The 25,051-nt window shown below is 54.8% G+C and overlaps 2 protein-coding genes across 13 annotated transcripts; both read right to left on the bottom strand.

Moving 5' to 3' along the window:
- Positions 1–4: 4 nt before the first annotated feature.
- Positions 5–6,672, bottom strand: LOC149913820 (uncharacterized). Its single transcript, XM_090128596.1, has 3 exons — positions 6,567–6,672; positions 6,382–6,496; positions 5–6,112 (listed from the first exon to the last, which is right to left on the bottom strand). Exons 1-3 carry the CDS (start codon positions 6,670–6,672, stop codon positions 5,704–5,706), a joined length of 630 nt encoding a protein of 209 aa, XP_089984722.1. The 3' UTR covers positions 5–5,703.
- LOC149913819 (maestro heat-like repeat family member 5) lies at positions 6,389–24,114 on the bottom strand. Of its 12 annotated transcripts, none has more exons than XR_016460945.1 (24): positions 22,408–24,114; positions 20,119–22,150; positions 19,498–19,737; positions 19,190–19,335; positions 13,382–13,633; positions 12,978–13,066; positions 12,738–12,869; positions 12,560–12,639; positions 12,192–12,300; positions 11,766–12,083; positions 11,493–11,667; positions 11,179–11,279; positions 10,926–11,075; positions 10,392–10,546; positions 9,945–10,077; positions 9,665–9,849; positions 9,414–9,551; positions 9,036–9,153; positions 8,655–8,951; positions 8,421–8,567; positions 7,705–8,023; positions 7,210–7,269; positions 6,782–7,128; positions 6,389–6,475 (listed from the first exon to the last, which is right to left on the bottom strand). XR_016460945.1 is itself a non-coding variant. In XM_090128799.1 (24 exons), exons 2-24 carry the CDS (start codon positions 20,130–20,132, stop codon positions 6,977–6,979), a joined length of 3,357 nt encoding a protein of 1,118 aa, XP_089984925.1. In that variant the 5' UTR covers positions 20,133–22,150; positions 22,408–24,114; the 3' UTR covers positions 6,458–6,976. The 12 variants fall into 12 exon arrangements, 11 of the variants coding, with proteins under 11 accessions (XP_089984925.1, XP_089984915.1, XP_089984918.1 ...); XM_090128799.1 differs by having other exon boundaries at positions 6,458–7,128; positions 7,705–7,807; positions 7,922–8,023; ... (1 more) ...; positions 11,766–11,870; positions 11,994–12,083; XM_090128789.1 differs by having other exon boundaries at positions 6,458–7,128; positions 20,119–20,262; positions 20,412–22,150.
- Between the last annotated feature and the right edge of the window lie 937 nt (positions 24,115–25,051).

Raw genomic sequence — 25,051 nt, 5'->3', positions numbered from 1 at the left:
TCACAGCAGAGCGAGTCTGCCTGCATCAGCAGAAGAGTTGCCTTCATGGAGGTGCTGTCGGCCATTGTGGAATTCATCTTGAACCACATGGATGTCCTATTCAGCTCCAAATCCAGCCCAGTCATCGGAGATGGAGCAGGTGAGTGTCTCCCTCCATTAGCCTTACCTTGTCCAGATACCTTGATCAAATCCTGACCTCCTCTGAGATATTTGAAATATGCTTTTACTGTCGAGGAGACAGCAGACTTCTGGGCTCACATAAGAATATGGCTACCAGTTATCTTTCTGGGCAGCCAAGGATGCTCTGTAAGGACACACATCTGAGTGTCCTTTTGGCTGCTGCTGTTAGGTCCTTGCACTGGCAAGCCAGCCATACAGAATAACACAACTCTTTCCCCCACTCCCTCTCTCCTTTCTAAGATCACTCTCATCAGTGCTTCTATGCGTTTTCCCCTTTGAGCGGTCCTGCAGTGCAACACAGTGCACGGTCTGCTGATCCTCACAAGCATCTCAGAAGACAAATAGCAATTAGCAGATTTAAAGAAAGCACTTGGTATTCCTTAGCACTGATGCTGAGAAATGTAAGTCCTGCTCTTAACATGAGATATTCCGACAGACGCTTTCCTGCTTACTTCTGCACAGTCCCTATAAGTTAACCAGCAGGGCTGTCCAGCTGCATGGCCCAGTTCTCTGCCTGCATTGCTGATTTGTGGCTTTAGAATCACAGAAGCATAGAATGGCCTGGGTTGAAAAGGACCTCAAAGGTCATCTAGTTTCTATCCCCCTGCCACGGGCAGGGTCACCAACCACTAGACCAGGCTGCGCGGAGCCACATCCGGCCTGGCCTTGAATGCAGGCAGCTCTAAGTTTGTTCCATCTGCTTTGATAACCTGTCCTTCCAATGCAATTTGCACAGTCACGGCAGCTATTACCACCGGCGGAGTACAGATAGCTGCTTTTCCAGAATATTTGCTGCTTTCCGTTTTGTACAAGCGTTGCTCTTCGCTGCATAGCACAGTTGCTGTAAGTCCAGCTTTTGTTCCCACTGGAAGGCAGTTTGTATATCAGCAGGATGCAGGGGTTAGCTTGGCTGGACAGGAACAGCCACAGCAGGCTGAGCTGTGCCAGGGGAAGATCGACATGCAAAGCACCTGAGCCATGTCTTATTTTCACGTCAAAATGTCATCTTCCGGGGGCAAAACCTGGTATTTCTGGGAGCAAATGTCACGTATTTCAGAGAAAAATGGTATTTCTGTGATGAAATGCCATATTTATGGGAGTAAGTGTCATACTGAGGAGTGTAAAATAGTATTTTGTGGAGGAAATGTGAGGTATTTCTAAGAGGACTGGTATTTCAGGGAGCAAATGTCTTATTCTGGGGGGAAATGGTCATATGTATGTGGGAAAGCCGGTATTTCTGGGAAAAAAAGGCAAATTTTGGGAGGAAAAAACGGTATTTCTGGTAGAAAATGTCACGTATTTGGGAGAAAAATGGTATTTCTGTGAGAAAATGTTGTGGTTTTGGTTGAAAATGTCATATTTGGTATTGGAATCTAGTATTTTCTGGAGAACACCTGAAGTATTTCTAAGAATACTGGTATTTCTGGCAGAAAACATCATATTTTTGGAAGATCACATTCACAATTGAAACGTGGTATTTCTGTGAGAAAAGGACATATTGTATAACCAATGAATATACAGATGTTATAATTAAGAAATATACAAGAGAGTCTGGCTAAGCAGGTCATCACACCAAAGAAGAACATATAGAGGAATTACCCTTGTCCTGGGCCCGCTGAGAAGACTCTAAGAGGAGCTATCTGCACAAGAGACCCTTCCCCACTGCTAGTCAGCTCTTAAATGGGTCTAGGAGAGGTGCAGCCAGACTCCAGCCCTGCCAGCAGCACAGCTGAATTGCCTTCACCTGTGCTCCCAGGGCTGACTCATTGCTCGCCCCAGGTGATCAATCAGAGGTTCAGGCCGTGACTCAGCAGTTGCCATACAGCTGCCCTGGGAGGGACTGGAGTCAGCGTTCCTGGGGTGTTCAGGAAACATGGAGATGCGGTGCTGAAGGACACGGTTTAGTGGGAAATAGCGGTGGTAGGTGGGCGGTTGGACAGGATGATCTTGGAGGTGTTTTCCAGCCTTGGCAGTGGTGTGATTCTGTGTTTTTTGGTGCTAAGGATTTTGCCTCTCTGTTTCTAAGCAAAAGCACAAGACTCCTTGCTGTCTGTTCTTTATTGCAAGGTGACAGCCAGCACGGGTTCATGAAAGGCAGGTCGTGCTCAACCAACCTCATCTCCTACGACTGGGAGACCAGACTGGTAGATGAGGGAAAGGCTGTCGATGCAGTCTACCTAGACTTCAGCAAAGCCTTTGACACGGTCTCTCACAGTATCCTTCTGTGGAAACTGGCTGCCCGTGGCTTGGACAGTTTTACCCCCCGTTGGATAAGGAACTGGCTGGAGGGCCGTGCTCAGCGGGTGGTGGTCAATGGAGTTAATCCAGCTGGAGACCCGTTTCAAGTGGTGTCTGTCCCCCAGGAGTCGGTGCTGGGGCCCATGCTGCTTCATGTCTTTATTGCCGACTTAGATGAAGGGATTGAGTGTACCCTGAGTACGTTCGCAGATGACACCAAGTTGGGAGTGGTGTGGATCTGCCTGAGGGGAGGGAGGCCCTTCAGAGGGATCCGGATAAGCTGGATCTCTGGGCTGAGGTGAATGGGATGAGGTTCAACAAGGCCAAGCACTGGGTCCTGCACTTTGGCCACAACAACCCCATGCAGCGCTGCAGGCTTGGGTTGAGTGGCTGGATGTGTGTGAAGAGGAAAGGGACCTGGGGGTGTTGGTTGATGCTGGGCTGAACGTGAGCCGACGGTGAGCCAGGTGGCCAAGAGGGCCGACGGCGTCCTGGCCCGCGTTAGAAACAGTGTGGCCAGCAGGAGCAGGGAGGTGACCATCCCCCTGTATTCAGCCCTAGCGAGGCCGCACCTCGAGTGCTGTGTTCAGTCTTGGGCCCTCTCTACAAGGCAGAGACTGAGGCTCTGGGACGTGGCCAGAGAAGGGCAACGAAACTGGTGATGGGTCTGGAGCACAAGTCTTATGAGGAGCAGCTGAGGGAGCTAGGATTGTTCAGCCTGGAGAAGAGGAGGCTCGGGAGAGTCCTCATTGCTCTCTATAACTACCTGAAGGGAGGTTGCGATGAGGAGGGGTTTGGCCTCTTCTCCCACGCAACAAACAGGACCCAAGGAAACGGCCAGAAGTTGTACCAGAGGAGGTTTAGGTTGGACACTAGGAGAAACTTTTTCTCTCAGAGAGCGGTCAGATGCTGGAATGGCTGCCCAGGGAGGTGGTGGAGCCGCCGTCCCTGGCAGTGCTGAACGAGGCGCCTGGACGAGGAGCTGCGAGATCTGGTTTAGTGCTTGTGGTACTGATAGGAATGGGCAGGTGGTTGGACTAGATGATCTTGCAGGTCGTAGCCAACCTTGTGATTCTATGATCCTTGGACAGTTCTTCAGAGTACACTCCGCCAGACTGGCCCTCTGCTGCCATTGCTGCATGGCAGCACAGCGTGAAGCCCCAAAGCCCCTCGTGCCTTGAGATCGCTTGCTGCGGTGCTGGCCAGGCCGGTCCAAAGCAGCTGCTCTCGACGAGCGAGTGTTCAGTGCTAGATGTCCAGTGCTCGGCTGCTCAGGGCAGCTCCTGCACAGGTCACGTTTCCGGGCCTCTGGCCTTCTCCTTCTTGCTTCTGAAACGTTCACAGTCAGCCCACCTTGATCTTGGAACAATGCTCGCGACAGCAGTGCTCAAAAGAGGCACCTGTTGCAGCCCCTAGCCAGGAGCCTTGGCTGTGACACAGCCTTTTCCACACACAGCTCTCCGGCTGAGCTGGGGCTCTGCTGAGGGCTGGGGAGGGGACAGCCCTGTGAAGTGGGGGCTCCTGGCAGCCCATCCCACGCCGCCTGGTGCCACATTCACTGCTGGGTACGAGCTGTCTGGGAGGAGCACACCCGTGCCCTCTTAGAGATGGCCGGCCGAGTGCCTGCCAAGGCTGAGAGAGAGAAGCAACGTTTCAGGGGGTCGGGGGGCAGGCTTTGGCTTCTCCTTTGCTTCTAAAGCCAGGGTTTGGATTTTCAATTGCAACATGGTACCTTAACAATCTGTTGGACACGGGACTAGCTTTTACTCAAAACGCAGTTGGCGAGGGAATGCAAATATTTCTATTAAATGCGGAGTTGTTTCTCCTGGGGCCTGAGTTTCAGGGACGGATCCTTTCTTGTATTTTCCTCCATCTCTTCCCATGTGGTTTGACAACCGATGGATTTCTGTACAAGAAGAGAGACTCTTCTCAAATAATAGCTCAGTTCTTTTCCCTCATGCGTAGCCCCGGGGTGGCTTCAGCTCAGAACGCTGAGGGAAGGCGGCCACTTCTCTGTCTCCCTTTATCCCTTCCCTACAAGTCGCCCAGCTGCAGTGTTTTGCCCCTAAGCTATGCCAGCGCCTCCCAGAAAGCCCTTCTCTTCCCACCAGGGATCTGAAGGAGCAGCGAGCTGGAAGGAAACAGTCTCCTCTTGGCCCAGGCCCAGCCTCATGCATAGCTACGCCTTTCAAATGCTGCCAAATCCTGGGCTTCGGTGTGCTCTGTGTGCCAGCAGAAGAGAGCGTGACTTTGGAAAATGAGGAACTCAGACTACATTCCTTGCAGCCTTGGGATCTCAAGTTCCTCATTTTCCAAAGTCACGCTCTCTTCTGCTGGCTGCAAGGAATGTAGTCTGTCAGAGCCAAGGGGTCTTGGAAGGAAGAGTCCCCATTGTCCCTCTCCCTCTGCTTTTCTTCAAGGAGACGGCACTGTCTCGCTGCCATTATCAGAGCAAGGGGAGGTTCTTTTAATGTATGTACAGCTGACGGAGAGATGAAGACACAACGGGTTAGATGTTAGCCCGTCCAGTTTATTACAAATCCAAGTTGTTCAGGGAGATGGGGAAGACGGGCGATAGAAAAGATGGGAAATAAAAGCAAGCAGTCTCTGTAGCAAGCAGGAGAGAGACAGTCACCACCACGGGTCCAGCTTGGTTCGTAGTTCAGACCTTGATGTTCAGTAGTGATGGGTCAGCAGGGGTTGTTGTTCGGTTGATGACACAGCAACTGTACAAACTTATTTATAAACCCAAAAGGGGCCACAAAAGAGAGGCAGCTCTCTTTGGAGTGACAGTTCAAATCCAAAGTGGTTGAGTCAGCTGTCTTTGGAGCAGCAGCTCCTGGCTTTGGGATCTCAGCAGAAACTCCTTTCTTCCCATCTCCCGGGCCTCGCCAGCAGATCAGAGGAAGCCCACCTGCATCCTGTTTCTCACTGAATACGATGGTGGTGTTCCCCAGTTCTTCCATACCAAGCTGGAGTTTTTGGTTGCAGGCCAGATCTTCAGCCAGTAAACACTCCTGAGCAATCTCTTCCAAAGGCAAACAGCTCCAAAGAAATGCTTTCAAATGTAAAATTGCCCACCAAGTGATGTTGGTTGCCACACCCACCTCGCATCTCCTAGATTAAGTCGGAGTTGTATGGCAAGAAGTGCCTCAGAAAGCAAACTGCGAGCCAAAACCACGGAAGGGTTGAGACAGGCACCCAGGGATGGCAGAGATGGGAACTGTGCACCTGTTTTGCAGCCTCAGGTGGAGCTCTGCTTCTCCTGGGCACCCTATGCCCTGGTCAGCGTGGACAGGACATCCCCCGCCTGGGGAGCCCCGCTTTGCTCTTTGGTGGCTGACTCTGCATAGATCTGCTCCCCTTGTGTGTCAGTGGCACCGCAGCAGAGGCATTGCAGGTGCGCTCCTCGGGCAGGCTGGTCTCAGAGCTGGAGGACCATAGGGCTGCCAGCGTTGTTTGTTGCAGGGCTGGGGCTCTGCAGTGCTTTCTGAGCTTGGCCCGTGCCTTTTCTGTCACTCCTCCTCTAGTGGGGGCTTTCACCACACCGTGTTGTTCTTCTTTGCCGCGTGGAGGTTGCACTGCCTGTGCTGGACCCATCTCTGTCACTTTGCTTTTGGTGGAGCATTTTCCCTTCTTTTTTTTCTGAGGCTGCTTTTTGGCAGAAGATGCCCCCGGGACCGCTGGCAGCTGACTGAAAGGACAGAGTGGGAGGGGTCTGCCTGAGTGGGTGACAGCTTTGGGGCTGAATACTGCAACCCTGAGCCGGGACCCTTGGCTGCAACACAGCCTTACCCACACACAGCTCTCGGGTTGCGCTGGCTCCCGGCAGCCCCATGCCAGCCCTCCATGTGCTGCATTCAGTGCCGCTGGGCGGCCCTGAACAGTGACTGTGTGGGGTTGGGCTCTTGCCAGGTCAGGGAAACAGCCCGTGCAGATCCCACGCTGAGCCTGCAGTCTCACCTGGTCGTCTTCTTGACATCACTTGTTCTCTTCTCGGGCTGTTTTTCCACCACAAAGGTGACATGGATCCAGCTGGGGAGGGGTGGAAATTCCTCTGGAATTGGGAAGGAGAGATCTCATCAGAGGAGACTGACTGTCAATCAACCTGCTGACACGCAGGGGTGCTCAGGCGTGTCCCAAAGCACCCGCGAGGGCTGCTCTGCTCCCCTCGCAGATGCAGAGACCGCGGGACCTTTGTGTGTCGTGCCCAGCTCGTCCTCTCCGGGGTGCAGCTCTGTTTTGGGAGTGCATTAGTGGCATTTGCTTTGGGAAAGAGGAGCTGCAAGCTAGGAGGAGCTGCAAGCTAGGAGGGGTTACCCTGTTTGCATCCAGCGTGTGCACGCAGTGCTGATAAACATACCTGCTTTTATCACTCCTTTGTGGTTATGGAGTTTTCGCAAGTCAGCTGGGGTTATGATTGTGCTTGAGGTTCAGGTTGGAGTTGTGGTTATGGTTGGGATGTGGTTTGCTTTGGGGCTGTGGTTGCTCTTAGGGTTGGCGTTAGTGTGGCAGTGAGGAGCAGAATGCAAACACCCCCAAACACTTTGGACTGGCACTACTCCCTCCACATCCTCCGGAACCACTGGTGCGACGCTCTGCCCCTAGGCCTGGTGGGTGGCACATCTTCCATCTGGCAGAGAATCAGCAGTGTCTGCTGCACCAGGCAGCGCACGGCCGGCTCGCTGTCTCCCTTGGCACCCTGCAGGGCTGCAATGGAGCGGGGCTGTGTCACCACGTGAGCCCCACACGGCGCTTCCTGGGGCGCGGGGCAGCGGGGGGACGGCTCACCTTTACGGATGTCCAACACCATCTCCTGGTTCTCGTTCTTCAGCTGCCGCCCCAGCATCCCTGCACACACAGTCGCTGTCAACACTTGCCCGGCCCCATGGTGCCCGGGGACGACACAGCGCCCAGGGACCCGCACGGTGCCCCCGGAACCCCCATGAGGTCCCAAGGATCTCCAGAAACCCCACAGTACCCCAATAGCGTTCCCATCATCCCCAGAGACCCTACAGTGTCCCAGGGACCCTATGGTACCCCAATGACCCCCATGGTGCCCCAACTGCCCCCAAGGACCGATGGTGTCCCAACGACCCCCAGAGACCCTACACAATGCCCAGTGAACCCCATAATGCCCCAATGATCCCAGTGTTGCCTCAATAACACCCAAGAAAACCATCGGTTCCCCAGTGATCCCCCAGGGCCTCCCCTGCGCAGTGAACCCACAGCATTCAGACGGGGGTGGGGGCAGAGGGATGGGGACGCATCGGGACTGGGACTCACCCAGGAAGCGCACGGCTGCCTCCCTCACAGCTGCCTGGGGGCTGTGCAGATGCAGCACGGTCTGCTTGAGGTACTGCTCCGCATCTCTGTCCCTCTTCTGAAGCTGCAGAGAACAGCACGGTGGAGGAGGCACCCACAGAGCTGCCTCCCTCCCTTTCTGCCAGAGCAGGACAGGTCCCGATGTGGGGGAGAAGGGTTGAAAGGTGTGGATCCTTACCAGGCAGTCAGCGATCATCCAGATCTCCCGTTCACTGGCCAAGCGTTGCAGTTGCTGCCAGCCCAGGAACTTGGCGGCATGGATCAGAGCATTCTGAGCAGCCTGGGGGACAGCAACACAGTTGGGGGGGGGGGGTGGCAAGAGAGCCTGGGAGGTCACCACCATCCCCACCCTGGGGTGGCACCACAGATGGTCTTGGCCTGCATGGTCTGGGGGAATGGCGGGGGGGATGTGGGAGGATTTTCCTAAGCTCAATGACTGTATGGGTGGGTGTGGCGTGCATATAAGGGGGCGGATCTGGTATTCAGGAGGGCTGTATGAGTGAACAAGGGACGGAGATCTAGGAGGACTGTATGGCAGGGTGTGGAGGGGGGTTGCTGGTCAGACCCGCTGACCTCAGAGGCCTTTCCCAGCATTCACAAAGCAGTGAATCAGCAGGGTGGGCTGCGGTCACGCCAGGTGAACCCCACGACCCCGTGATCCCATGAGCTGCTCCCACCTGGGCCACGTTGGGGATGTCCTCATTCATGTGGATGAAAAGTGGCACCAGACTCCTCTCTGCCTGTGGCAGCAGCTGCTTCCTGCCTGGCGCCTCCAGCAGCAGCGCAAAGAGCTCCATGGAGCGCCAGCGCACCTCTGCGTTGTCCTGGAAGGGGACACACATGGGGAGTGGTGCTGAGCTCTGCACAGTGCGGAGGATGTTGGGTGCTCCCTGCTGCCCCGCGACCCTCACCTCGTTGAAGCAGGACAGCAGCTGCACGGCCAGCTGGCTGAGCACACCTCGGATGCTGGCGGGGTGCTGTGCAAGGATGTCCTGCAGCAGACACGTGGCCTGCAGTTTGACATCAGCCCGCACGTCCTGCAGCCACAGCAGCACATCGGGCAGCAGAAGCTGCATCCTCCCTGCATAAAGGTTCTGCAGCCCGCGCAGCGCCAGCTCTCTGCTCTCGCGCCGTTCGCTGTGGATGTATTTCCTGAAGATCTTCTCTGTGCGGGTGTCATCCTTCCGGTGCCCCCGGCAGCTCCACATCTGTGAGGAGTGACGGTCAGCACGCGGGAGGGGACTCAGCCCCACATCCCCCCAAGGGGACCCCTGCATCATCCCCACACCCACCTCGAAGTAGAGCGCCATGGCCGGGACCTCCCTCCACTGCAGCTGGTGGTACTGCAGCAGCTTCTGCAGGTGGATGAAGATGCGGCTGCACTGAGCCCAGCAGTTCCCCAGCATCAACCTGTGGGATGGGGGGAGAGCTGAGCCCATGTTGGAGGGCTGATCCCACTGGGTTCAGGCTGGGGACAGGGACCGGAGCAGCCCCTCCTGCCCCACAGTGTGCTCTTCCATCTGCACACCTCGCCTTGGCACCCCTGAGCACTCCCCATCTTGATCCCTACTTATTTGAGGAGGGCAGCATGTGGGGCAGCGCATGGGGCACCATGTGAGGCAGTGTGTGGGGCAGTGTGGGGCAGCACAAGGAGGGGGTTGGGGCCGTACTTGGCAAGGGAGTGCAGGCCATTCCGCCACCTGCCAGCGCCCAGCAGCTGCGCCCACAGGTCATGGGCCTCCATGGAGAACGCCAGGTTGTCCATATCAGTGCACAGCAGCAAAAGGTGCGCTGTCTCCACCACCATCCTGCATGGAAATGGGGCAGCGTGGGGTCACGGGTCAGCGCGGGGCTGGGGGTCAGCGTGGGGTTGGGTCAGCTTGGGTGGTGCCGCCGGGTCAGCGCGGCACGGCGTTGTTACCTGATGGCACAGGTGGGTGCAGTTGGGCGGAATGGCTCCTCCGTGATGGCGGCGACCTCCAGCGGACCGAGCTCCCCAGAGGACACCAACTGGATGATGAGCGCCACAAAGAGCTCTGGGAAGAGCGCTCGCACCTGTGGGCCGTACTCCAGGTACTGCAGGAGCTCATGCAGCGCCGTGGATGCCTGCGGAAAGCACCCGGACCGCGCTCAGCTCTGAGCTGCTCCCCCGGGTTGGGGGGAGGGGGGAGGGAGTGTTCCCGGGAGACCCTCAAACTCACGGCCAGGGTAAGGGTGCCGATCTCGGTCTCCTGGCCCAGCGGTGCGATCTCCAGCAGATGCAGCAGCTCCTGCACCATCTTTGGCACCACGTCCACCGAGGACAGCGCCAACTCCCACAGCTCCCATGTGTCCCTGCAGCACAGAGCCATCCTCAGCGGGAACCTCTCTAAGAGTGGGGTGGGGGACCCTCTCTGTGTAGGCTGGGGGTCCTTCTATGAGTGGGGTGAGGGTCTCTCTAGGTGTGGGCTGAGGATTCCTCTCCGCATCGGCTGAGGGTCCCTATCTATCCATGTGTGGTGGGCATCCCTCTCCACATGGGGTGGTCTCCCTCTGTGTGTGGAGTGGGGACCTCTCTTCATTTGGGATGGGGGTCCCTATCCACGTGGAGTGGAGATCCCTGTCCTTGTGGGGTGGGGATCTCTCTACAGGGGGTGGGGGCAGCGCACTTGTCACAGGTGGGGGAGCAGTGCAGCAGGCTGAGTGTCATTGCACTAGGGTTGGTGGCAGCCAGCCAGGGGAAGGTGCCACGGATGTGCCTCAGTGCCTTCTCCTCTGTGATCAGCTTCCTGCTCCTGTGGATGGCTGTCACGATGCGCTGCACCTGGAAGGGTCATGGGGACAGCAGAACTTCACTCCAGGTATCCCCAAGAGGGGCCAAGCACCCTGAAATCTCCAATCAGACCAGTGCCGTGCAGGACAATCCAACCCAACACAGCCTTCCAGCACCCAACCCAACCCAACCCAACCCAACCCCACTCTAACCATCATGACCCAACCCAACACAAACCCAGCCCCCAGCATCCAGCATCCAACCCAACCTAATACCCATCACCCAACCCAACCAAAACCCAACATCCAGCACCCAACACAAACTCAACCTCCAGGACCCAACCCAACACAAACCCAACCAACCCCCAGCCTCCAATTCAACCCCAACCCCATGGGCTCAGCCGCCTGGCAAGCAGCTGCCGGTTGCTCACATCGTTGGGTGTAGGCTTGAAGTCAACCGTCAGCATGGCCATCATGGTGGAAGCAACCTGGGTGTTGTAGTTGCTGCAGTCCTTCATGGCCTGCAGCGCCAGGAGGATGAGGTCGGTTCTCTCCGAAGAGTGGAAGTGCTTTGCAAAGCGCTGGGAGGAACAAACGCAGAGGGGGGGAAGGAACGTCAGCCGTGTTCCCCCCATCCCCACAGACCCTGTGGCCACGAGTCCTGGCACGGCGATCCCTCCTCACCAGCAAAATGACCGAGGTGTTGGTGGTCCAGGTGAGGGAGAACTCGTGGTCATCTTCCCACTGCTCCTGTTTCCTCTGCTCATCTGGCTGCACTTCCCAGCCTGGAAAGGAGAGCGAGGCGTGGGTGTGTGAGCGGTGGGAGCCCTGCAGGGAGCTGGACAGCTGCCTCCACCCCGAGCTGGGGCCCTGGGGCACAGCTCCCCAGTGCCATGGGGTTCTTCACTGCCCTGAGCGGCAACTGATGCAGCGCCATCCACGCTCAGCCCCGTGGGACGTCTGCAATGGATGGAGGCAGTCAGTGGCCGTCTGCTTACGGCTTCTCCACAGGATAAATTTGTAGAGGTGATGGAGAGCGCTCAAAGCACAGCGGTGCGTTTTGTCCTCCTGGAAGGCACAGCACAGGATGAGGCTTCCCACCAGCTGCCCCAGCACGGGCAGGCGGAACTCGTCATAGCGGGTGGATCTGGATTGTCCCGAGGAGTGATGGGGCTGTGCGTGGAGAGCAGAATGTTGAGTGCACGCCCAGAGAGGGGAGAGCGGGGAAAAGGAGGGTCAAAGACCCCAGGCTGTGGGGGTCGGGCCCTTACCCTCTCCTGGCAGTAATGCGCCAGTGAATGGCACAGCTTCCAGATGCGCCCCACTACCCTCTGGCGTGCAGCTGAGTTCTGCATGGAGGTGAAGGGCAGCAGCACCTGTGGGAAGAGGAGCTGTTGCTCTGCGCTGCGGCCCCCCGGATCACCCCAGAAGGTTTTTGGGGTGGTGGGGATGACGGAGGAACACCCCTCTTCCATGCAGCCCCCACGGGCACAGCTCACCTGGAAGACGTTTTTCAACTCCTCTCCAATGCTGGCAGTGGGGTGGACGAACACCAGTGTGTGCAGCATGTCATCCAGAGCTCTGAGAGTCTGCAGCATGGACAGAGTGGGGGGAGATCAGAGGGGAGGAGGACGGGGAATGCACGGCAAGACCCTGTCCTGCAAGGCGGGGAGGCCCTGCAGCTCCCCAGCACCCACCTTGGAGTAAAGGTTTATGTCCAGGTCCTGCTCCGAGGGAAGCAGGAGGATGCTCTGGAAGCACACAGCAAAGAGAGGGATCTTCTCCTCCAACGCCCCCTCCACCTTGCTGCAGAAACAAGGACTGCGGAGCTGAGAGCGCTGTGCTGCGGGATGGGGAGTGGACCCCCCCATGGGCAGCACTCCGCAGAGCGGGGGGGCAATGCCGGGAGGAGCCCCCTTCCTCCATGGAGATGTGTGGCCAGCCCCAATGGGGGAGAGCAGCAGCCCGGTACCACCAGGATCGTCCCCTGGGGCTGCAGGGCCATACAGGCAGTGTGGGGCCATCCGAATGCTGCGGGGCCATCCCGGCAGCAGTGGGGCAGTACCTGAGGGCGGTGATGGTGGCTATCGCTTGAAGCCGCAGTTCAGAGCTCAGCTTTTCGTGCGGCTCCTCTGCCAGCAGCACCTGTAGCACAGCGGGATGGCACCGGGCACTCAGTGCTCGCAGCGCCGGGAGGAGCGGAGCCGCCCACTGCCCCCCCTCGAGCACCCACCGCCCCTCACCGTGATGTTCTCCACAAGATCGTTCCGGCGGCAGAAGATGCGCAGTTCCTGCGCCGTGTTCCTCTCCGCTGTGGTGTTGCAGATGGTGCGGATGCTCTGCAGGAACTTCATCTTCTGCTCCTCATTCTGAGGCTGTCAGAGAGTGGGGGGAGCGTGAGCAGGGGGGCACAGCCCTCCTGCAGCTGAAACGGGCCTGGGGGGACAATGGGGCACCGCTGCGACGGCAGCGGCCGCAGTCACCTCTGTTCTCCGGACAAAGGCCTCAATGTTGTCCATCGCGTAACGCTCCACGGCACACATAGACATCCCAGAGGTGTCCAAGCGGGGAGCTGGAATTGGGAGTGCCGGGGGGGGTTGGAATTAGAGTTGGGTTTAGGGCTGTGTTTAGTGTTAGGACTGAGGTTGGGGTTGGGATTCAGGTTAGGGTTGGGGTTGGGGTTAGCGTTAGGATTGAGGTTGGGGTTGGCGTTAGGATTGAGGTTGGGGTTGGGATTCAGGTTAGGGTCAAAGTTGGAGTTGAGGTTGGGGTTGGGTTTGGGGTTAGGTTTAGGGTTAGGAGGGGGCTCTGCCCTCTGCCGCCTCACACAGCCCCTGCACCATGCAGAGGGCGCTTCCCTCCCAGTCCTGCGGGGACCCTCACTCACCGGGCGGCACAACAGTGGGCTCCGGGGGGGGGTTGCCCTTCTCCTTGGCCTCCGCGGGGCGGAAGGGCTTTCTCTCCTCCATCGCAGAGGATGAGGGCTGAGGTTGGGGACCAGCCGTGGCCCAGGCAGCCACGGGCGGCAGGAAGCGCTGCGGCTCGGCCTGAGGGGCGGTTTGCACCGCAGGTCTGCTCGCGTGCTGTCCCATCAGAGTCCTGACGGAAAGTGAGGGGCACAGCGCTGGCACTGCTGGACCTGTGGGGCACGGGGACGCGTCACAATGGGCCCCACTGTGACTCACTGCCCCGCCCGCGTGGGGCCCCTGCAGCACTCAGCTCTGCTCACGGCTGCTCAGTTCCCCAGTCTGCGCTGAGGAATGGATTTCTCACTGCAATTATTTCATTAAGTCATTAAAAAAGAGGGCAACGGAAGCACAAAACTCAGAAATTGGAAATGTGTGCTTGGGGTTGGGGTTCTGGTTGGTTCTGGTTGTGGTTGGGGCTGGGATTCTGGTTGGGGTTCTGTTTGGAATTATGGGTTACTTGTTCGTTGGGGTTGGGGTTTGCTTTGGGGTTGTGGTTGAGTTATGGCTGTGGTTGGTGGTAGGGGTTTGTGTTGTGAATCACAGAATCATAGAATCACAAGGTTGGCTACGACCTGCAAGGTCACAACTGTCCTCCCATCACCATTGCCACCACAAGCACTAAACCAGATCCTGTAGCACCTCGTTCAGCACTGCCAGGGACGGCAGCTCCACCACCTCCCTGGGCAGCCATTCCAGCATCTGACCGCTCTCTGAGAGAAAAACTTTCTCCTAGTGTCCAATCTAAACCTCCTCTGGTACAACTTCTGGCCGTTTCCTTGGGTCCTGTTTGTTGCGTGGGAGAAGAGGCCAAACCCCTCCTCATCGCAACCTCCCTTCAGGTAGTTATAGAGAGCAATGAGGACTCTCCCGAGCCTCCTCTTCTCCAGGCTGAACAATCCTAGCTCCCTCAGCTGCTCCTCATAAGACTTGTGCTCCAGACCCATCACCAGTTTCGTTGCCCTTCTCTGGCCACGTCCCAGGGCCTCAGTCTCTGCCTTGTAGAGAGGGCCCAAGACTGAACACAGCACTCGAGGTGCGGCCTCGCCAGAGCTGAATACAGGGGGATGGTCACTTCCCTGCTCCTGCTGGCCACACTGTTTCTAACGCGGGCCAGGACGCCGTCGGCCCTCTTGGCCACCTGGCTCACCGTCGGCTCACGTTCAGCCCAGCATCAACCAACACCCCCAGGTCCCTTTCCTCTTCACACACATCCAGCCACTCAACCCAAGCCTGCAGCGCTGCATGTGGTTGTTGTGGCCAAAGTGCAGGACCCAGCGCTTGGCCTTGTTGAACCTCATCCCATTCACCTCAGCCCAGAGATCCAGCTTATCCGGATCCCTCTGAAGGGCCTCCCTCCCCTCAGGCAGATCCACACCACTCCCAACTTGGTGTCATCTGCGAACGTACTCAGGGTACACTCAATCCCTTCATCTAAGTCGGCAATAAAGACATGAAGCAGGATGGGCCCCAGCACCGACTCCTGGGGGACAGACACCACTTGAAACGGGTCTCCAGCTGGATTAACTCCATTGACCACCACCCGCTGAGCACGGCCCTCCAGTGAGTTCCTTATCCAACAGGGGGTAAAACTGTCAAAGCCACGGACAGCCAGTTTCCACAGAAGGATACTGTGAGAGACCGTGTCAAAGGCTTTGCCGAAGTCTAGGTAGACAGCATCGACAGCCTTTCCCTCATCTACCAGTCTGGTCTCCCAGTCGTAGGAGGAGATGAGGTCGGTCAAGCACGACCTGCCTTTCATGAACCCGTGCTGGCTGTCACCTTGCAATAAAGAGCAGACAGCAAGGAGTCTTGTGCTTTTGCTTAGAAACAGAGAGGCAAAATCCTTAGCACCAAAACACACAGAATCACACAACTGCCAAGGCTGGAAAACACCTCCAAGATCATCCTGTCCAACCGCCCACCTACCACCGCTATTTCCCACTAAACCGTGTCCTTCAGCACCGCATCTCCATGTTTCCTGAGCACCTCCAGGAACGCTGACTCCAGTCCCTCCCAGGGCAGCTGTATGGCAACTGCTGAGTCACGGCCTGAACCTCTGATTGATCACCTGGGGCGAGCAATGAGTCAGCCCTGGGAGCACAGGTGAAGGCAATTCAGCTGTGCTGCTGGAAGGGCTGCAGCCTGGCTGCACCTCTCCTAGACCCATTTAAGAGCTGACTAGCAGTGGGGAAGGGTCTCTTGTGCAGATAGCTCCTCTTAGAGTCTTCTCAGCGGGCCCAGGACAAGGGTAATTCCTCTATATGTTTTTCTTTGGTGTGATGACCTGCTTAGCCAGACTCTCTTGTATATTTCTTAACTATAACATCTGTATATTCATTGGTTATATAATATGTCCTTTTCTCACAGAAATACCACCTTTCAATTGTGAATGTGGCCTTTTCTTCCAGAAATATGGTATTTTCTCCCAGAAATACTTCAGGTGTTCTCCAGAAAATACTAGATTCCAATACCAAATATGACATTTTCAACCAAAACCACATTGGATTCCTTGGAACTCCGTCCTATTATAACCCAAAAGACAAAGAAAGTACAAGATAGACCGGCAGGGGTGCCCCCTGACCAATGGCTCCCTGCCCAAACGCATTTACTTGTAACGTAACGGCTGGGCCATACACACCAACAGAACTAATGGATATGGTGCAGAGATTTCAGCAGCAGCCAATAGAGCGTACCCACGTGGTTGCTTAGATTATGGGATTCAGCGGCGGAAGGCATCATGGTTAATGGGCCAGAAGTATCAAAATCGGCCACCATGATGGTACACCCTGCCCTCAGGCAGAGACTGCATGCTGCTGTTCAGCATAACATCGAGAACCATTCAATAATAGACTGGTTAATGGCAGCATGCTGCACGGTTTGGCTGAACAAATCAGGTATTCCATTAAACACAAGATTATGGTCCTCCATGAAGGGCCTTCAAAATTTTATTTGTGAACTGGGCATAAGAGAAGCGATATATGAGGACTCGTTAGAAAGCCCAGATATGGTGAAGTTTTTGGCAGGTGTGCGAGGTTTAATCTTACAGCAGGCCCCTTCTCACCTATATGGAACCTTAGTTTCCATATTAAACCCCCTGGTGGCCTCAGAGGCTGTGATTCAACAGGCTGCCCAGTCAGCAGCTGATCTGGGGGAGACAGAGCGTCTGCACACTAGGTGCAATATTTGAGTAGTAGAAGAAGCAGAGGTGCTGCCAGTAGTTAAAACCAAGAGGCCACCTGTGCGGAATCCGCAGTCGGGCCCGTAAGGGTTTTGCGTAAACAAATGTTTAACGATATTATTTGGGCTGGGGTCCAATTTGCAAAAATCGGCCACCAGCCCAATCACATCCTCCTTCAGCTGTGGAAACAGCAGAAGGACAAGCAGAAATTCGAAAATTACCCAAGAAACCAAGAGTAAGAGTTAGAGGAAAAAGTACCAATGATGACATAGGACTTAAAGGATTTCATTGTTCCCAATAGAAAAAAGAAGTCCCCTCAGGTGTCTCGGGCTACAGTGCCTGAGCCACCTGAAACAAAAGACTTGACTTAGGCTCAGTTCATGGCGTGACAGGGGATGTTAGTCCCCCTAGGGCCTCCGGGAGGGACTGGAGGCCCTATGTAGAGTTGACAATATTCTGGTTCTGGAAAAACGTCCAGAGAGTTCTGGCACTCGTTGATACTGGAGAGGAAACATCAATTATCTACGGAGATCTGACCAAATTTGATGGAGACAGAGTGATGATTGGTGGTTTTGGGGGACAGACTATTCCTGTCACCCAAACATGGTTGAAACTGGGGGTTGGGCATCTCCTACCCTGGGAGTATAAGGTGTCTGTTGCCCCAGTCCAGGAATACATCTTGGGCATTGTATGGGAATTGCTGAATCGCAGCCTGAACCTCTGATTGATCACCTGGGGTGAGCAATGAGTCAGCCCTGGGAGCACAGGTGAAGGCAATTCAGCTGTGCTGCTGGCAGGGCTGGAGTCTGGCTGCACCTCTCCTAGACCCATTTAAGAGCTGACTAGCAGTGGGGAAGGGTCTCTTGTGCAGATAGCTCCTCTTAGAGTCTTCTCAGCGGGCCCAGGACAAGGGTAATTCCTCTATATGTTCTTCTTTGGTGTGATGACCTGCTTAGCCAAACTCTCTTGTATATTTCTTAATTATAACATCTGTATATTCATTGGTTATACAATATGTCCTTTTCTCCCAGAAATACCACATTTCAATTGTGAATGTGACCTTTTCTTCCAAAAATATGTTTTCTTCCAGAAATACCAGTATTCTTAGAAATACTTCAGGTGTTCTCCAGAAAATACTAGATTCCAATACCAAATATGACATTTTCAACCAAAACCACAATATTTTCTCACAGAAATACCATTTTTCTCCCAAATACGTGACATTTTCTACCAGAAATACCGTTTTTTCCTCCCAAAATTTGCCTTTTTCTCCCAGAAATACCGGCTTTCCCACATACATATGACCATTTCCCCCCAAAATAAGACATTTGCTCCCTGAAATACCAGTCCTCTTAGAAATACCTCACATTTCCTCCACAAAATACTATTTTACACTCCTCAGTATGACACTTACTCCCATAAATATGGCATTTCATCACAGAAATACCATTTTTCTCTGAAATACGTGACATTTGCTCCCAGAAATACCAGGTTTTGCCCCCAGAAGATGACATTTTGACGTGAAAATAAGACATGGCTCAGGTGCTTTGCATGTCGATCTTCCCCTGGCACAGCTCAGCCTGCTGTGGCTGTTCCTGTTCAGCCAAGCTAACCCCTGCATCCTGCTGATATACAAACTGCCTTCCAGTGGGAACAAAAGCTGGACTTACAGCAACTGTGCTATGCAGCGAAGAGCAACGCTTGTACAAAACGGAAAGCAGCAAATATTCTGGAAAAGCAGCTATCTGTACTCCGCCGGTGGTAATAGCTGCCGTGACTGTGCAAATTGCATTGGAAGGACAGGTTATCAAAGCAGATGGAACAAACTTAGAGCTGCCTGCATTCAAGGCCAGGCCGGATGTGGCTCCGCGCAGCCTGGTCTAGTGGTTGGTGACCCTGCCCATGGCAGGGGGATAGAAACTAGATGACCTTTGAGGTCCTTTTCAACCCAGGCCATTCTATGCTTCTGTGATTCTAAAGCCACAAATCAGCAATGCAGGCAGAGAACTGGGCCATGCAGCTGGACAGCCCTGCTGGTTAACTTATAGGGACTGTGCAGAAGTAAGCAGGAAAGCGTCTGTCGGAATATCTCATGTTAAGAGCAGGACTTACATTTCTCAGCATCAGTGCTAAGGAATACCAAGTGCTTTCTTTAAATCTGCTAATTGCTATTTGTCTTCTGAGATGCTTGTGAGGATCAGCAGACCGTGCACTGTGTTGCACTGCAGGACCGCTCAAAGGGGAAAACGCATAGAAGCACTGATGAGAGTGATCTTAGAAAGGAGAGAGGGAGTGGGGGAAAGAGTTGAGTTATTCTGTATGGCTGGCTTGCCAGTGACCTAACAGCAACAGCCAAAAGGACACTCAGATGTGTGTCCTTACAGAGCATCCTTGGCTGCCCAGAAAGATACTGGTAGCCATATTCTTATGTGAGCCCAGAAGTCTGCTGTCTCCTCGACAGTAAAAGCATATTTCAAATATCTCAGAGGAGGTCAGGATTTGATCAAGGTGTCTGGACAGGATAAGGCTAAAGGAGGGAGATGCTCACCTGCTCCATCTCCGATGACTGGGCTGGATTTGGAGCTGAATAGGACGTCCGTGTGGTTCAAGATGAATTCTACAACGGCCGACTGCAACTGCACCTCCATGAAGGCAACTCTTCTGCTGACGCAGGCAGACTCGCTCTGCTGTGATCTGAAGAAAAGGCAGACGAGCTAAAGCTGCCATCAGACAGAAGACAGGGCAGATGCGCAGCCCTTGGACAAGGCTTTGGCACGTGCCATCTCTTGTGCCTCACTGCACAGGCAGACAAGACCTTCAGGACAGTGAAGAGATTACATCTCAGCAAAGCATTACCCCAGGGGTCGTACTGGCCACATTGACTGAGAGCTAGACTTTTGTTTTCGGCTGAAGTCCTGCTGCAACAGGCAAGCAAAACACTGGGTCAAAAGGAAAAGAAGTGTGTGGCAGCTCCAGACGGAGGTAAATATATCGCACACACACACTGGGGAGCTTACTGTTACCTTCTTAACAGAAACAGCGAGTTGGGGGATCAGTGAGTTGATGGGGATCGGCCAAATGCCACCAGCACAGCTGCTGGAACAGCAGGAAAAAAACAGGAATTCTTGCAGGCATTGTTAATACCCAAATAACCACCTCCTGGAACCACCCAGTGTGGCATCAATATCACGCCCCCATGAGTAAACCTCATGGGGCAACAGAAAAAGGACCTCAGAGCTGGGGCACTGCTGCACCCATCTCCCACTGTTCGAGTGGTGGAATGCCAACACCAGGTGGGCATCTGGTGTGCAGGAAGCACGAACTGCTTGATTTACAGAGACAACCTTTGGATCTCTATAACAAGCCCAACTTAAACAGAATGAAGACCAAAAAGGGTGCGCAGAGGTATGTGTATGTGACAGGCCATGCCAAGAGGCCCAGGGAAGAGGCAAATGAAAGACATGGCCTTGTACTTACCACAAACTTCTCATACAGTTGGTCGGTCAGCAGGGGTTCGGGAGCTCCCTGAAGTACATTTTGCAGAGGGAGCTCACGCTGCGAATGTCACAGACGTAGCTGTCCTGGGTTAGGTCAGGAATCTGCTCAGAGTCAAATCTGTGGCTGGAGAGAAGGACACAAAAGTGGGCAGAGGGGATTGAAGAAGAGGAAAACAAGTCAAAAGCAATACAAAATAGAGTCAAGAAAAGGAAGGGGTTCCTTTTTTTTTTTTACAGTTATTCAAGCCCTGGTCCAGGCTGTGCTCTTCTCACCTCCCATCCACTAAGCCCAGCTTAGAGCCTCTAAGGCGGAACTGCTTGGTTCTTCCTTAGAGGAGAAAGCTGTCACAGATGTCACTGTAGGTTCTGGTGCAGAAACTGGACAGAGGGGTGTACTTGGTTTCCAAGAAGTGCCAGGACCTAGGAATCAGCCTGGAGAAAGTAATTCTGGGGAAGCCAGAGACACTGCAAGTCCCATCACAGCTCCCACCAGATTGGAGGTGTTAAATCTCATGTCCAGAGGAGCTCTGAAACTGATTCAGTACACTCTCTTTGGCCAAAAGGCTAACGTGGGATTGGCTCGCACAGTCTGCTTTAAGCAATGTTAGATGGATACCCAGGGCACACAGGCAAACAGAAAAACTCTTCTAGCTAAGCCATCCAAGCCAGCTGCCTCAGCACTCCTTTAAAAACAGTTAGACCTCTCAGCTCTTCTCCTGCCATCTCTCTTTTACTCCCTCCATCCACTCTTTTCTCACCATACTTATGAATCCTCTCTCACACACAATAATGAAGTTTGTATCATTTGAAAATGTATGTAGTATCTATTTGAAGACTTTGAGAGATTGCAAACTTGTCTTCAGCGCTCCGACATTGAACTTTGATGCTTGCCTCTTATTAGCATTAGCCTCAATCCACCCCTCAGCCATCAACTCCCAGTACACAGTTAACCACTGCTATCAACTTGCCCCTTGCTAGACATGATCTCTCTTTAATCTTCAGCTTGCCAACAGAAGAAGATCCCAAGAATGGGCTGTTCCTCAGCATCATGGCCGGAGTGGAGAAGATGCTCTCCCAGGTCACGCCCAAGCACCCTTTTCTTCAGGATCTCCCACTGCACTGATTTCTTCGGGTGGGACTTCACGAAGGAAAAAAAGGAAGGTGGTGAGCTTGCTGTGTTTCTTTCACACTGCACAACAAGGCGTTTCAGATTTGGCTTCGTTGGACAAGGCCAAGCATAAAATCATAGAAACACAGAATCATAGAATTGCTCAGGATGGAAAAGACCTTCCTGATCATCAAGTCCAACCACAACCTAACCATACTAGCCTAACTCTAACAACCCTCCGCTAAATCATGGCCCAGAGCACCACACCCAGATGCTTTTTAAACATATCCAAGGATGGTGACTCAACCACCTCCCTGGGCAGCCTATATTACCGTGCTTAACAACCCTTTCCGTAGAGAGGTGTTTCCTGATATCCAACCAAAACCTCCCCTGGCGCAACTTGAGGCCATTTCCCCTCGTCCTGTCACTCGTTCCAGCCACTCCTCCCCAAGCCTGTAGGGTTGCCGGGGCTTGTTGTGACCAAAAAGCAGGACCCGACACTTGGCCCTAATGAAACTCACTCAGTTTACCTTGGCCCATCGATCCAGCCTATTCAGGTCCCTCTGAAGTGCCTTTCTCCCCTCAGCCCAGTCAGCACTCCCTCCACACTTGGCAGGGAGCTGTAGGACGCTGATGGGGCTCTCAAGGTAGACGGGTTGGGACGGCGCCAGGTTCCACGGCTACAGTGACAGTGAAAACTTCAGGGACAGGATGTTGTCCCAGTGCTGGCACCGCTGACGGTTGTCCTGGTGTCGCACGGTGGCCCTGCGTGGGCTTGTTTCAGTGGGGCTTTGCACGAGGGTGTGGTAGGAACCGTCCATTTCTGAAGGGAACTTGGGAAAAAAATGCAATGAAATCAACGCAGTATTTATTTTAATAGAAACAGATGGTTTTGAGGGCGATCCTGCGGGGACAAAGCAGAAGGAGGACGTGTCACTATGTGGGGCTGTCCTCAGAATTCCCATTTGAGACCTCTGGAGGACTCCAGGGGACCCCGTGGTCACCCCAAATCCCTCTGGGTCATCTCCAGACCCTCCCAGAAGAAAACAGGACCCTTTGAACCCACCAGAGGACGCCCTGGACCAGACAAGTCCTCTCTGGGAAATCCCCAGACCCTTCTGAGTGAATCCAAGGATACCCTAGAATTACCTGGAGACCCACCTGGACCCTACAGGATCTTTCTGGGACATCTCCAGACCCTTCTGGATGAATCCAAGGACTTCCTGGATCCACCTGGGGACAACCTTGGGGGGGACAACAGGGGATACTGGTGGTCAGATAGAAAGGACTGGAGGGTACTCAAGGAGACAGAACGGGGAGACTGGTGGGGGTGGGGTGGGGGAAGGGGGCACCAGGGATCAGAAGAATCACGGAATCACAGAATCACAGAATCGTAGGGGTTGGAAGGGACCTCCAGAGATCATCGAGTCCAACCCCCCTGCCAAAGCAGGATCCCTACACCAGGTCACACAGGTAGGCGTCCAGGCGGGTCTTGAATATCTCCAGAGAAGGAGACTCCACAACCTCCCTGGGCAGCCTGTTCCAGTGCTCCGTCACCTCACCTAAAGAAGTTCTTGCGCACATTTGTGCGGAACTTCCTATGCTCCAGTTTCTGGCCATTTCCCCTTGTCCTGTCTCCGCACACTGCTGAAAACAGTCTGGCCTCGCCACTTTGCCCCCCACACCTCAGATATTTATAGACCTGGATCAGGTCCCCTCTCAGTCTTCTCTTCTCAAGGCTAAACAGACCCAGCTCACTCAGCCTTTCTTCATAGGGGAGACGCTCCAGGCCCTTCACCATCTTTGTGGCTCTCCGCTGGACTCTTTCCAAGAGATCCCTGTCTTTTTTGTACTGGGGAGCCCAGAACTGGACACAGTACTCCAGATGAGGCCTTACCAGGGCAGAGGAGAGGGGGAGGATCACCTCCCTCGACCTGCTGGCCACACTCTTTTTAATGCACCCCAGAATGCCATTGGCCTTTTTGGCCACAAGGGCACACTGCTGGCTCATGGCCAACCTGTTGTCCACCAGGACACCCAGGTCCCTCTCCGCAGAGCTCCTCTCCAGCAGCTCATCCCCCAACCTGTACCGGTGCATGCAATTATTCCTCCCTAGGTGCAAGACTCTACACTTGCTTTTGTTAAACCTCGTCTGGTTTCTTTCTGCTCAGCTCTCCAGCCTGTCCAGGTCTCGCTGAATGGCAGCACAGCCTTTGGGCGTGCAGAGGGGACTGGGGAGGGAAGGGGGGCCGGGGCGGACAGGCAGACAGGCAGAAAGGCAGACAGGGGACGCTGGGGGTCAGAATGGAAAACAGGGGTGGACACTGAGGGGAGGCAGTGAGGGGAGGGGTGGGAAAGGACCGAAGTGATCAGAATGGGGGAAGCGGAGGGGGCAAACTGGGGGGAGAGTGCAAACCTAGGGGCCGCACAGAGGGACTGGGGCGTTGCGGGCGACCCACGGCGGGGGGAGAGGGGGGACACGGGGCACCTCCCGCCCCCGAGCAGAGGCCCTGAGGAGCGCAGAGGCCCCACGGGGCCAACGCAGAGCGGCACGCGGCCCCCCGGCCTCTCAGCCTCCCAGGCAGGGCCCCGCAGCGATGCCCCCCCCGAACAGCCACTTGTAGAAGCTGAGGCGGCGCTCGGAGCCCCGGGGCCGCCCCGCCGCGTTGGAGCAGCGCGGGGCACGGCAGGACTTCCTCAGGGCCGGCTCCTGGTCCGGGCGCGGGGCGATGACGTCACAGCGCGCGCGACGGCGCGTCGCCGGGACAACGGGCGGGGACAGTCGCGCTGAAGCGCGGTTGCTATGGAGACGCTGTCGCGCATGCGCTGTCGCCACGCGGGCGGCTTGCCGGCCGAAAGGAGGGGAGGGGAAGGGGAGGTGAGAGGAAGGGAGGGGAGGGGAGGAAAGGGGAGGGGAGGGGAGGAGAAGGGAGGGAAGGGGAGGGGAGGGGAGGATAAAAGGGCTGAGGCGTGGGGCGAGGGGGGGAATGTTGATCATTGTGTTAACCCAGCCTTTGCTTGGACATCTCATGCACATGTAAGCAGCTTGTTCGTTAAGCACGTGCCTTTCTTGCCGTCCGTATGCAGGCTAGGTGCGAATATCCCCGCCTGCATCCGGCGTGTGCGCAGCGCTGATGAAACAGAACTGCTTTGTGAGTACTCTGTGGTCATAGAGTTTGATTTCTGCACGTCAGCAGCAGGGGAACCCCAAAGGTAAGGATCCCAAGGAGGCCCCAGATTGTTGGAAACAAACAAATGCTTTATCAGAACGGTATCTCTGATAAAGCAGATTTTATTCGCAATTGCAGTGCCGGGCGTCCCGCAAGCAGAAGCACGGCTGCAGAGACAGCGTTCCATCCTTTATGCCCTTTTATGACCTGACGCTTCTCTTTTCCTCTCTTGGTTACAGAAACACACAAGCACAGAAACACCAAGGTTGGAAAAGACCTACAAGATCATCCAGTCCAACCGTCCACCTGTCACCAATAGTACTCGCTGAACCGTGTCCCTCAACACAAAATCCAAACGTTCCTTGAACACCTCCAGGGTCGGTGACTCCATCACTCCCTGGGCAGCCCATTGCACTGCCTGACCACTCTTTCAGAGAAGTAGTATTTCCTAACGTCCAGCCTAAATCTCCCTTGGCGCAGCTTGAAGCCGTTACCTCTAGTTCTATCGCCAGTTACAGGAGAGAAGAGGCTGACCCCCAGCTCACTACAACCTCCCTTCAGGTAGTGGTAGAGAGCAATGAGGTCTCCCCTGAGCCTGCTCTCCTCCAGACTGAACAATCCCAGCTCCTTCAGCT

Source organism: Phasianus colchicus, chromosome 34 (assembly GCF_987193195.1).
Source record: "Phasianus colchicus chromosome 34, bPhaCol1.hap1.1, whole genome shotgun sequence".
NCBI lineage: Eukaryota > Metazoa > Chordata > Aves > Galliformes > Phasianidae > Phasianus > Phasianus colchicus.
The sequence above is the reverse complement of the archived record's forward strand: the minus strand, read 5'-3'. Positions and strand labels throughout refer to the sequence as shown.